This window comes from Buteo buteo, chromosome 14 (genome assembly GCF_964188355.1).
Source record: "Buteo buteo chromosome 14, bButBut1.hap1.1, whole genome shotgun sequence".
Classification (NCBI taxonomy): domain Eukaryota; kingdom Metazoa; phylum Chordata; class Aves; order Accipitriformes; family Accipitridae; genus Buteo; species Buteo buteo.
In genome coordinates, this window is record NC_134184.1 from 16,626,210 (window position 1) to 16,638,524 (window position 12,315).

Sequence of the window (12,315 nt, forward strand, 5' to 3'; positions counted from 1 at the left end):
TTAAGGTTCTGAACAAAAACTCCCAAACTGAGAGAAGCAAAAAAGTGAGGGGCTCTCTCCCCAGCACTTGTACCCAGAAGGAATAAATACTGGCCTCAGAAGAAATTCATGTATGTTAAAAAAAGGGCAACTCCTACATTGATAATCGGTACCTTTAAACTGAGTATAGAGTTCAAAGTGCAAAACAGAGTTGCATACACACGTGGCTGCATAAAGGAATCATCAAATGATTGTCAGTGTGACCTACTGCTGAATACACTCACAGATTCTGTCCCATATACAGCTGCTGCTTTCTGCTTTTGCCTGGAAGGGATGCAGTATCCTTGACAAGTACTCGTCCAGTTATCTTCATTTTTTTTTTTTTTTTGGCTGCTAATTTACTGTCCTCTAACTAATTTGCAACTAATACATGCTAGGATGTAGCTGTTTCTCCTTGAAGCAACTCCCTGTACCATCCAGAGTATTACGGTTAGAGTAAAATATGCTAAATTAAGCAGATGATTGTACAGGAAATAATAGGAAAAGTGAGAAGGGCTGTTATTTAGGTACAAAAAGCCCGGGATATTATAAACTGGTACTGACAGAACCATGAAGTTACATTTGAAAAGTGATTACTTCTTTCATATAGACATCTACTATTTTTGATCAAGTTCTTTAATAATCATGAAGGTTTTACCTCTGCAACATCAGCTGTGTCAAGCTGTTGTATAATCTCTCTTTAAGTATTAATGGTCCACAAACACCCATCTTTTTGATTGTTAGGAGCTGCACAAGGCAGCTTTGATTGATATGTGGGATTCAGCTACCATTAGCTCTGTATTTCTGGATTTGGCATTTCCAGTTCTGGAAGGCTCTTCTATGCATCACAAAATACTTATTAGGGAAACAAATGACTTTGGTGTGCAGGCTCCCTGGGTCCCGTATGAAGACAAGGAAGTACTGTACAGTGAACGAACAGCACTGTCAGGCTGAGCAGAGACCTGCTCTACTATGAGGGAGCATGACTTACCCCACCACGGGCTCTGAAAGGTCTCTATGTGCATCAATGCTACAAGCTTTTTAGCAAATACTAAAGAAGCAGCTTGTGGGGCTTCTACTGGCTTGGTTCCATGACCCTATTTCCCGTTCAGAGCTTTAGACACTGGTTTTGAGGTTGAGGCTTTTTCCTGAGAAGATAAATGTGGGGTCAACAATGTTGAGGGTTTCAAAGTCATAAAACCATTAATCACCAAGAAGATACCTTCTGTAGACAGGCTTGCTGCACCCCTTTATCTTCCCTAGTGCCTCCTGGATTACCTTCTTGGTGGGTAATCTAAAGAATCTGAAGCTCAGCTGGTTAAAGCAAGGGTTACTGACTTTGGCTGCAAAGAGTCAGCCTTTCAAGTTGAGGCAGAAGATGAAGTTTCATGTAGCAGTTCAACTAATTAGCAGCTTTTCCCTGCAGAACAGAGGTGCTCTCATCACCTCACTCCTCTCACACTAGCTCTCATGCTCATCCCATTACATGATAATGCAATTCAACTAATCAATTTTAGTGACTTTTTAAATAGAAGGTTAATTTTCTGCCATTCTTATGACTTGAATCAAATCACTGTGTACTTGCACTGTGTACTCCCCTCTTTGGCCGCAGCAGGCTATTAACTTGGCTCAAGGTTCCTGTGTTATTGCTTAGCCATGATGCAGTAACAACCGCTGCAGGAGTGCTACTCATTCTGCAACTAGTTAAAAAAAAACAAAAACAACAAAGTGAGCAGTGTACACTTGGAGATGACTTTGCTGCTGCAGGTGTATTTTTTGTGTATAGGCACCTCACTGGTCTCCAGAAAGGCAGTGTTCCCTTGGCTTTCGTCCATTGGGTTTAAAGGGAACTAATTGCCAAGCCACTCTAGGCATAGCCTGGAACAGGACTCAAGGACATCGCAGCTGGCACAGCACCCTGACTGCAAGCATCACTGCCAGTAAGAGGATGCAATCGCTTTTTACAGGCAAACCTGTGACAAGTGCAGATTTTTAACTGCAACTTCGACACCCAAACTGTGATCTCTTCTTTCACATTAAGGATTCTATGCTTTTTAAAGAAATTTAAAAGGAATATAAACATGATTTCTATGAAACTGACCTATTTGAAGCCTTAAGTAGACTTTAAGACAGGAGACTGCTAGAACACTGCAGTTATGCACCAAAGTTGACATCAAAACAGGGTGTTTGCCTTCTATCTGTGCTAGAAAACACACACAAATCTTAGGAAGAGCCATATGTATTATGTTTACAGTACAGGTGAAGGAAGCAAAGTGGTGAAAAGGTACCACCCATGCCATCTTCTAACAGATTCACTGCCCCTTCCCACCACACTGAATGCCTGTGATGTCATGAACCAGAGAACAGTTCATAGGTCCCAGTTGTACAAACCAAAGAAATACAGACCAATCTAAGGCACACGTTGAGGGAACTGGGCACATCTAGGCACTCAGGTTTGTTAGCTCCAGCATAAGGATTAGCCAAGTTGGTCAGACCAGAAGGTCCTTGTAACGCTTGTGTCCCATCTCTGCTGGTCACCAGGTGCTATCTGTCGCCACATGGCCATGTATGTGGAGAGTGCCTGAGACCAGAGCAGGCAGGCTGCTTCCCACTCACCCTCTGGCACTGCAGAGTTTAGCCTAGAGGAGCCACTTCAGCCTACCTTCGGGCAGCAGGTGTCCACAATTACACAGAAGCTGGCCAAGTCAGAGATGCTGAAGCGTTCATGAATGTGTTATACAGGTAACAAGAATAAAAGGCATAGTCTTTCACGTGGTTGAGCAAAGCCTTCCCAACATAACTTTCACAGTTGGCAGTGAAACATACAACACTTCAATACCATCATGGTAGCGTGCCAAAATCCTTAAGGATATTCTGACATAAGGGCAAGTTCAGTTCTTCAGTAAGCAATTATACACCAAAGGATGTTTTGCTTCCAATAGGTAAAGGGACCTCTTCATAAACTATTTTGAGATAAGGGAACTTCATAGGTAAAAACCAGTATTCCAAATTATAGAAGAGGTAAAACTGATGATTCAAGATGACACGATCAATTATTTTTAAAAGATCCACAAAAAACTCTCCAACTGTCCGATGAGGTTTGAATGGATAGTAGAAGTCTCTTATAGCTGCTGCCAATGTCTGGTTTCCTAGTGGTCCAAAAATAGATGTTTCATTTCCCAAATAAATAGGTTCTCCACTGAATAAAATTATGCTCGTATAGTTTGTTTGTATCTTCTTAAATACAGCTCCTAAGTCAGCTAGCTTCTGGTATGTTCTCAGTATAAATTTAGAGCATTCATAAGAGTCAAACCATACTGTTGATTTTTTGTCGGGACTTGCTTGAACTGTCCAGGTCTCATAGTAAATGCCAGTCTCATTGTCGTATTTTACCCATTTTGCCATTTCATTAAACATAGTTCCTATAAGAGATGAAAGTAAGTATTACAGAGACAAGGTAACAAATACATGACTCAAAATAGTTTCCATCTATTTCAAGGTTCACCTCCCTTCCCTGCAAAAGTTTACCTACAACATTACCTAACCATACAAAGACACAAGGCTTGGGTTGGAGGGAGAAGTGATATCCCACTGAATAAACTATATTTACATGTAAGTTATTTAAACTGTAATTCCTTTTTCTGCCCCATTTCCTGCTACTATGCCAGAACATCCAAACGTCAGAGAACCATGACACTTCTCATTTTGTTTTATCTGTGTAGACAAACAGGGCAGGTAGTACAATCCCGAAGAGATCCTGGCAAAGTGCTCACCAGTGCAACAGGTGTTTCTGCACTTCCTCAAGTTTTAACTAAATTCAGCAATTCAGGGCAGAAGTTTTCATGTCTCTCCACAAAAGAAACCTTAGACTGAGCCACCCTGCTTTTCTAGTTCAGCTTTGCTGGCTGAGCAGCTGCTAGGCTAAACAATATGAATTGGATGTGAAGACCAGTAAACTTAAAGACCTTGTGGGTTATTTTTTTATTTAGAACACGTTTGGAGTGTTTTGGTGATTTCGCAACTGGAATGAGGAAGACATCTTTAACTAGCTCATCCCTCCGGTAGCTCCTTTCATTTGATGCATCTGCTGCCCCAAAATAGAGCTGAAGCACAGCACTAATCTTCCTTCATTTGTTTTTCCTGTAGTCCTAGCACTGCACGTCAGCCTAGCCCTTCACGCCCTCTCTTTCCTCAGTCACAGCACAAGGTACAACCATCTATGACTCAAATCCATCTAGCACCTCACACTCACAGCATGACCAAATTTTGCAGATTCTTTTTGTGCGATACATCAGAAGACACATTCAAGACAACAGATTGCAATTGTGATGGTGTTCCAAGCCATGATCTCTCTTTAGCTGCAAGTGTTACTGCTGTGGGTACAGTAACTGTGCTTGGTAGCTGCGGAAAGATAGGCAAGACTTGCAAGCCAAGAGACTGGCAGCAGTTACCTCGCAGTTCAGGGGTGGCAGACACCGGACAGATCTGTGTCACTAACACTGCCCTGCACGCAACAGCCAGCCTCTTGCTTTAAGTCTGAATTCACTGCAATGTTGCATTTATAAAGACCAGTGAAGAGCACTGCATGCCACACATCTCCCCCCAAAACAAGATGCAAAGGTCAGACTGCTGGCTCTACTCTTCATTAGAGAGTAAACACATCTCACACTTAACTCTAAGGTAAGGCATGTGTGCAAGCTACTACCTCAGAGTAACTAAAGCTCTGCACATTCACCTTCTAGGCATTATAACTGTTCTTCAGACTTTAGAGCTTTTGGGCTTCACAGTAAACATAACAATCATTCTGTTTAGTGAAAGTGTTGGATACTTTCTTTTTTAATTGCCCATGACTTGGTTTAATAAAACAGCAAGTCATTCAATCTCTATCAAGAATGGTACTTCCTATACACTGTAGATGGGCTTGAAGCTCCCCTTTATCTTCTCTAATTCCTACCAGATTAGCTTCCTAGTGTGTATTCTGTAAGGCATTGTTATTGAAAAGGATTTGCCTCTCCTAACAAGACCAGGATGGACTTAATGAAGTTCTCGCCTTAACATCTTAAATTAAACAAAAGTATTACAGGTTAATGCATGGCTCCACGATAATCTGTTGGAAAATGCCTAGACAATCAAAAATCAGACTTTGGATATTCCTGTCCTATTTTCACAGAAGAAACATACCCCTAAATAACATTAACCTGGCCAATGGGCTTTAAAAGAAAATGAGATTGCTTCACTGTGGTCTCTGACACTGCTGACAAACAGCTCTATAGGATCTCACAAGGGCAAAGAGGGTCCAGCTGTTTCATACATTAAAGTCCTCTCCCATGAGATGGGATGCTTTTTGCCTACTCTCTGAAGGAAGTAAGTTCAGCTCATAATGCTGTCCATCTGTGCTTGCACCCAATCACCCTCTTCCACAGTACCTTTCAGATTCCTTGTCAAATTCAGACAATTCAAAACTCTCAGAGATGCTACCTTCCTAAAAGTTTCATGGAAACAGGAAGCGAGAGAGACAAGGAGGGCTGTAACAATGCCTCCACAAGGCACCAGTGTAACCTAACCTTTCTTAGGCATCAAATAATCCACACAGGCAGGAAGCATTACAAGTTCCACAACTGTATGAAAACATTTAACTTGGTATTCATACAAAAGAATCCAATGATATCAGGCATCAAAGATTTAAGTCATGAGCTACAAACTCACAGGAAAGCAGCTCCGCTTATTTAATTGCTTAAAGAACAGCCTAGAATTTCTTAGCAGCACTGGATAGATTATCTAGAGACTGAGTCCAGCAAAGCTGCTAAAGGTGGAAGCAGGCAAACATAAAGCACCACATCACGCTAGCTGTAATGTGACTCTCCACTGTGCCTTGTACGCTCTGCTAACTTCAGAGAGTAAGTGGTTTTGTTCACACAAAATGCAACTCTCCAAGTCCTCAGTGGACTTTGTTCATAAGTCATTCACTGTATTACTACAGTAATCAACCAGATTTATTTAAATGACCTTTTTATTTTAGGATTTCAGTGCTCAGTATATACCAGGAAGCTATTCTGGTGATCATCCACGTAGAGGTGTAAATCCTGGTTTTGTTCTACAACATATGACAGAGACCTATTACTGGGGACATTTGCGCAGTTTTTACGACACATAATGGGGGAGATGGAACTAGAGATTAATATTTTTTATATTTTTGAGACTATTTCTAAACATGCCTTATTTGTTTGCTCAGTAATGTACACATTTTCACCAGTTTTTCTATCTCAGCAGTCATCTGCCACTTCACAATAGAAGGTTTTGTTTTGGTGAAGCCATGTGAAAAGAGTACATAATGGTTCTGTATAAGCTGTTTTGCTATTTTTACACTCAAGAGACTCAAGTGTTTTTGTACAGCAACACCAAATGACTCTCATTTAACAACTCTTCAGTGTGCGTTGCTCAAAAAGCAGCAGCCTCATACCGCTTTCTGTATTAAAGAGAGTGCAGAGATAGTATTTCAGTTTGAAATTAGCATCAATGACTAACGTTGCGAATAACCTACAAAATATAAATTAAAAGATACCGCTTGACATGAAGAGAAGGTTGACTCTATATTTTATGATATTAGCACTATCCAAAGCATCTGAAATCTACCTGATATTGTGGTCACGAGAACTAAAGTTCCATTTTCCTTCCAGTGTGCATCATCTATTCCTTCATAAAAGCAGGCAGCTCCCTGGTTACACCAGAATGGTGCATCCATGCCAGGCCGGAGATGTGGAAATGTGCAGTTCCCAAGTTGGAAGAGCTCATACCACTCCATTGTGTAGTTTTTGCCCATTAGAGAGCTCTTGAAACCCACAGCATCGTGCATAATTTTCTGGAAAAGAAAAAAAAACACCAAAACCCCAGAACTTTAACATAAAAACAACTTCAGCTTGGCCTGTACAGAAGATGCGATGCTTGGAAGTTGTTGTGTAACAGGGTGAGAAGAGGGAAGGGGCTCCTCTAACATCTTGGATTCAGTAGCATCAATGCACAACATACTATATTGTATCACACACATACTTTTGTCACAGTCACACTGTCTCAGTGGTTGTCCATCCATCCATTGTAAATTCTGTTATTTGGAGGCAGATACTCAGTGGGAGCTCATCATCAAAACTCAAGCTTACTGTTGAATCCTTAACCTCACAGGCTTATCAAAGAAATAAAGAGCAGAACTGAGTTCCCAAAACCAGATCTTAAAAGGAATGAAATAAATATTTCTTTTAAAAGCTTTATAGTAAATACATAAATTCAGCCTTAGTTTAACAGCTGAGATAACAATATTTGAAGCTATTTCTATTTTTGACTCTGTTCTTGGTTTTGATGTTGCTATTTCATGTTCACTAGTATTTCTTTATTTGTTAGAGATCATGCTTTGAAGCTTAATTATGCTACTGCTATAGCTATAAATATTACTAAAGTTGAGATTCTTTCATATTTGCATGACTCTATGAATGGAGACTTCAATTCAATACTGATCATAACATTGAAGAAAGAACCATAAAAGGAACCAACTCCCCATGATCCACCGTTCTGACCAGATAGCCGTCCACTCGTTACAGATATCCATGTTCATGCAAATATGTAGGTTTTTAACAACAGAAAAGTTAATACATTAAGCAAGCATTTAATCTGATTTAAGGGGACAAATAAATGTATTTTCCTGATGGAGTGCTAGTGCAGGAAAAAAAGAGACACCCAAAACCTAATAGGGTGTGTATACAAAACACTCCCAATATGCAGCTCTGTGGGGGAACACATTCAAACCCACTAACAGTGCTCGTCATACCCTTTTCTTTAGCCGAGCTAAGTTCTGTAACTTTTGTTCGAAACTTACTGCTCTTTGGGTATCTTTCCTATACATAGCCTAGCTTGTGTGCTCCAATACTCTTCCATACAACCTTTCAGCTCCCATTCTTGACACCTGCTGTTAAATTCAGCTGAATTTGCCACTATAACTTTGTTAAACAAAAACATCACCTTACCAAATGTCCCAGTAGGTCTCCATATTTGAATTCCCATACTGGAGCCTGTAACCGATACACTTCAATGATATCCTCCTCTTTCATAACTGGAATGGCAGAGCCAGTGGGACAGAAGGTGTAACGAGCTTGGCAGTAAGGATCAGTTTTTGGACGGTAATTAAAGCGCCTGTGTTGAGAAAGAGAAGCACACAGAATGATAAGCACAGCTTCATGGCCAGAGTAACTGCCTCATGGCTTCCTAAGGGCTGAGCAGAAGAGGTCAAGAGTCCAGCCACCCCCAAAGACATATTCTGTGATCCAGATGCTGTAACACTTGGAGTACACACGTTTGTAAGGCTACTGAGGTGCATCTCTGCAGAAACAGGACTTAAGGACTTACGACTCATGAATGCAAGTCACACTGTACACAGTACAGATAGTGAAGGAGTGGAAACGATGCAGATTACAAAAGGTGACTTGTACTCACAAAATCAGAGACACACAGATGCTGGGTAGAGGACAGTTTGAGACGTGCCTCAAAACATTCTCCTAACAGTTTGTCTACACAGGGATTGACCAGTTTGCTCTGGGAAACTATTCTACACTAAGAGCTCCCCAGATGGAGCTATTTTTACTCTAGAATATTGCCAATATCAGAAATATTCTATTCCTCTATGCTAGAGGCCTAAGAACCTAGCTAGGATCACTGTCTTCATTCATCATTCCTATTAAAACTCAAAAACTGAAGACCGAATCCGCTTACATACCACACTACATACGAACAGCAAAAAACCTTTCTGACAAGTCTTCCTTTCCCAATTTCCTTCAGATTCACTCCCTGTATTTCACTTAAAACAAGGTTCCTATATTCCTGTTACCAAGACAGATTTGGCTACACAGGTTGCCCAGAGCACAGCCTGAAAGTCTAACACACTCAGTTGCCGAGGACTACTGAATGGCACAAATACCCCAGCCATGAGATGACTCAAGGACACAGGACTTCCTGAGCCATAGTCCAGTAGCCCTGCTGAGACACAGCTGATTTTCCCTGTGGACTTCTTCTCTAAGCTTGCTGGGTACTTCAGCATGTCTTCCTTTATTTTGTCCAGGGTAAAAAAAGAATAAAAAAGAAAGAAAGAAAGAGAGAGAGAGAAAAAAAACAACAACCAAAGACTTATACCAGACACACATTTAAGTCCTGTTTCTAAACCGCGCACCCAACATTTTCAATTTCCCCTCCCACTACACCTTGTGTCTGACAAGAAGGTAACAAGCATGTTAAGAAGCATTAAAATACCACATTTCTGAGTGTCTTACACTGATAGGCTCATACTCCAATTTTGACCATCCCAAGACCCAGCCTTGCAACTACTGAACTTGCTGGAAAACCCGAATGCCTCCTGACTGCAAGATCTGCGCCTTCTGGCATCACCTGATACAAATTTAACTGATAGGAATGACGCAACAGGATTTCAAAACTTCAGGCGTGCATTAGATAGCAGCTAAACTATAATTCCTCCCTTTACAAACAGGAAGCCCACACAAAATACACATGCAAGCGTAGCCCTTCTCCTGAAGAGGGTTATTTCCTCAGCATAACCAAAGCCGTAGCAACTCGCTTCAGCAGAATGCGGAACATGCACTGTTCTGCTTTCCCCAACACCACCAGGTCTCCTCCTGGAGCTAAGACAGCTCCAGAGCCACGAACGGGATTTTATACCATTTCACTTATCATGAACCAAAGTACGAAGCAAACTTAAATTTTAAAAATAAAATAAATCGTAGCCAGGCTTCCTCATCACAACTTTTTGCTAGAACAGGAATGAAAGGACCATCTTCAAAGCAAGGGCTGCCGTTCCCGGGGGCAGCAATCCCGCTGCCGCCAGAGCCAGCGCAGCTCTAGGCCAGGGATGGGGCACCCGTTCCCCTACGCTTGTGAGCTGAACACACCACGTACCGTATAAACGACAAACACCCCCGTGATTAAAAAAGGGGAAACCACTCGTGGCCTTGTTAGTCTAAAACTTAAACAAACAAACGGAAAGCTGGCCGCCCGAGGAGACGGGCGGCTAGGCGCAGGCAGCCGGGCCGGCCGACCGGGCGACGGTGCCGAGGGGCCGCGGGGACGCGCCTCTCTCCCCCGCTCCGGCCGCCGGGCCCCCGCTGCCTCACTCACCTGTAGGGCACCGGCCACCGCCGCTGCGGGGAGCGGAGCTCCCCCGAGAAACACGGCCCCCAAGCCGCCGCCAGCAGCAGCAAAGGCAGAAGCGGCCGCCGGTAGTGGCAGGCGGCGCCCATGGCGGCGCGGCCTGCGGGGCTGCGAGCCGGGCCCCGGTGCTGCGGCCGTGCGGGCGGGCGGGCAGGAGAAGCGGCGGGGCTGAGGCGGGCTGGGCGGGAAGGAGGCCGCCCCTGCGCCCGCCCACAGGGCCCGGGGCGGCCGGCGGTGCCCGACGAGGGCCCCCGCTGGAGGGCGTGAGGCGGGCAGCGAGCTACATGCGGAGTCCTGAGCAAACGCGGGTTTTTCGTCCTCCTCCTGAGGAAAACCACCCGTGTGGTGAATCGTCCCTTAAAGACGTCACTTGACTGAACTACGGTTTCAGTTTTCTGGAGACTCGGACAGCTACGCATTCTTTTAATGTAGCCTAAGTCCTCGTCAGCAGCCCGGTATGCTGTTTCAAGCATTGCTTCAGAGCCACTTTAAAACGCACATCCAATGCCCATCCTTATGACCAGAATCCACCGAGAGGGATGACTTCTGGGTCTGGACCCGGCAGGATGAGGTGAGGCCTCACCACATGGCAGAAGGGCTTCTGCTGTGGTAAACCACATAGCCCTGAGCCTCTTCTGGCTGCCCACAAGTCTTGTCTGAAGCCTTTCAGTGCTTCAAGCTAAGTTCGTGTACCCATCACCCATTTCAGAACACTTACTCAGGTTGTAACAACTTACATTGCAGGGATTATAGGGCAGTTTATTCTCTCATTTTTACGACAATAGCAAGAACTACCTTTAAGATGAACTCTGGCTAAGAGAAACAGAGGACAGGTTGGCCAGCAGGATCCCTGCAGCAAACGCAGCTTTTTCTAGCTCTGTAGAGTTCAAAACCGGCTATGCTGGCGTCAGAGTCCAGGAGGCTAAGTTTGGTAGTTGGCATCAGCAGTGAAAGCGCTGGTGTGTGCTGTTCAGTGGGTAAATAACTGTGCTGTGGACTTTTGACTATCGGGAGCCAAATACCCCTGCTCATTGCATACAAGCCCCTAAAGAACAACCAGTTCTCTAGTCAGCACTATGCTAGGCTATACCCAAACAAAACGAGGCGGAAAACCCTGCATCCTACATAAAAATGCAGGATAGGCTGCTGAATATCAGTTTCAGTAATGTTGGAGGTACTAAAGGTGTTCAGAAAACCATAAGATGGCTCAGCTATTAAAATATTTAATTTCAGCAACATTTCTGTCTCTCACTTCATTGCTCTCTGATTCTATACTGCTTATCTTTAAAATCCATGCCATTCAGCACAATACATTAATTTCATGCGTGTATACATAATCTATACACACCTATATTTCCGTATTTCATTTTAATCTCATGCACGTTGTGTCTGCTTTAAAGTAAAGCTCTGGTTTTGTTCTTTATAAAATAAAGTGTCCTATTACCCATATGTGTTTCCGAGCTTGAGTGTAGTACAAGATGCCAGCTCTTTCATCTGTTCAAAAAGGTATGTGTTTGTATGGAATATAGCCGTAATTCCTAGTTTCAGATATTTTGATGTGTAAATCAGGAAGTGCTTTATGAAATACGGGAAGCATAATTTATCCCTTCTATGAAACCAGGATGCAGGGAAGTGAAATGACATAATTAAGGTGCTGTAACTGCTTGTTAGTCAAACTAGAAATACAGTATGAACTGGTTCTTAGTCCTGGCTCTATTAAGTCTCCATTCAGGCACAGCTGTGGTTGCTGAAGGTGCCAGGTCAAATGACTAAGATGGCAAAGCTGTTTTTTGGCAGGGGGGAATTCATTTTAGTAGCACTTTTGTATCTTACTTCATTGCATCCTGTAGGAGTCTCTTGCAGCACAGTACTGTTTTTTCTTCTCATTGGACCTAAGTTATGTTGTGAACCATATTTTAACATAGAAAATAAATGACTAATAAATTTGTGAATAAAAATACTTGAGCTAAAAAGCTCACGTCAGCAATTTCTGAGTCAGCAGATGTCTCGTTTATTATCCAGAAACATGTCAAAGTGCCCTTTATAAACCCACAGAGCTGATCTGTATCTTTGTCCACTAGCAGGCTTAGAGGACAG

At 42.9% G+C, this 12,315-nt stretch overlaps 1 protein-coding gene across 1 annotated transcript; it reads right to left on the bottom strand.

The window, feature by feature from the left end:
• Window positions 1–322: 322 nt before the first annotated feature.
• CLN5 (CLN5 lysosomal BMP synthase) lies at window positions 323–10,377 on the bottom strand. Its single transcript, XM_075046024.1, has 4 exons — window positions 10,186–10,377; window positions 8,031–8,196; window positions 6,652–6,877; window positions 323–3,440 (listed from the first exon to the last, which is right to left on the bottom strand). The coding sequence occupies exons 1-4, from the start codon at window positions 10,305–10,307 to the stop codon at window positions 2,929–2,931; spliced, it is 1,026 nt and encodes a 341-aa protein (XP_074902125.1). The 5' UTR covers window positions 10,308–10,377; the 3' UTR covers window positions 323–2,928.
• Between the last annotated feature and the right edge of the window lie 1,938 nt (window positions 10,378–12,315).

Excerpts from the sequence above, each read along its gene's own strand:
- CLN5 (XM_075046024.1), bottom strand. The coding sequence starts at position 10,307 with ATGGGCGCCGCCTGCCACTACCGGCGGCCGCTTCTGCCTTTGCTGCTG. Across the intron at positions 8,197-10,185 it reads CGGTGGCCGGTGCCCTACAG|GCGCTTTAATTACCGTCCAA; the intron begins GTGAGTGAGGCA and ends TTCTCAACACAG. Across the intron at positions 6,878-8,030 it reads GAGACCTACTGGGACATTTG|AAAATTATGCACGATGCTGT; the intron begins GTAAGGTGATGT and ends TTTCTTTTCCAG.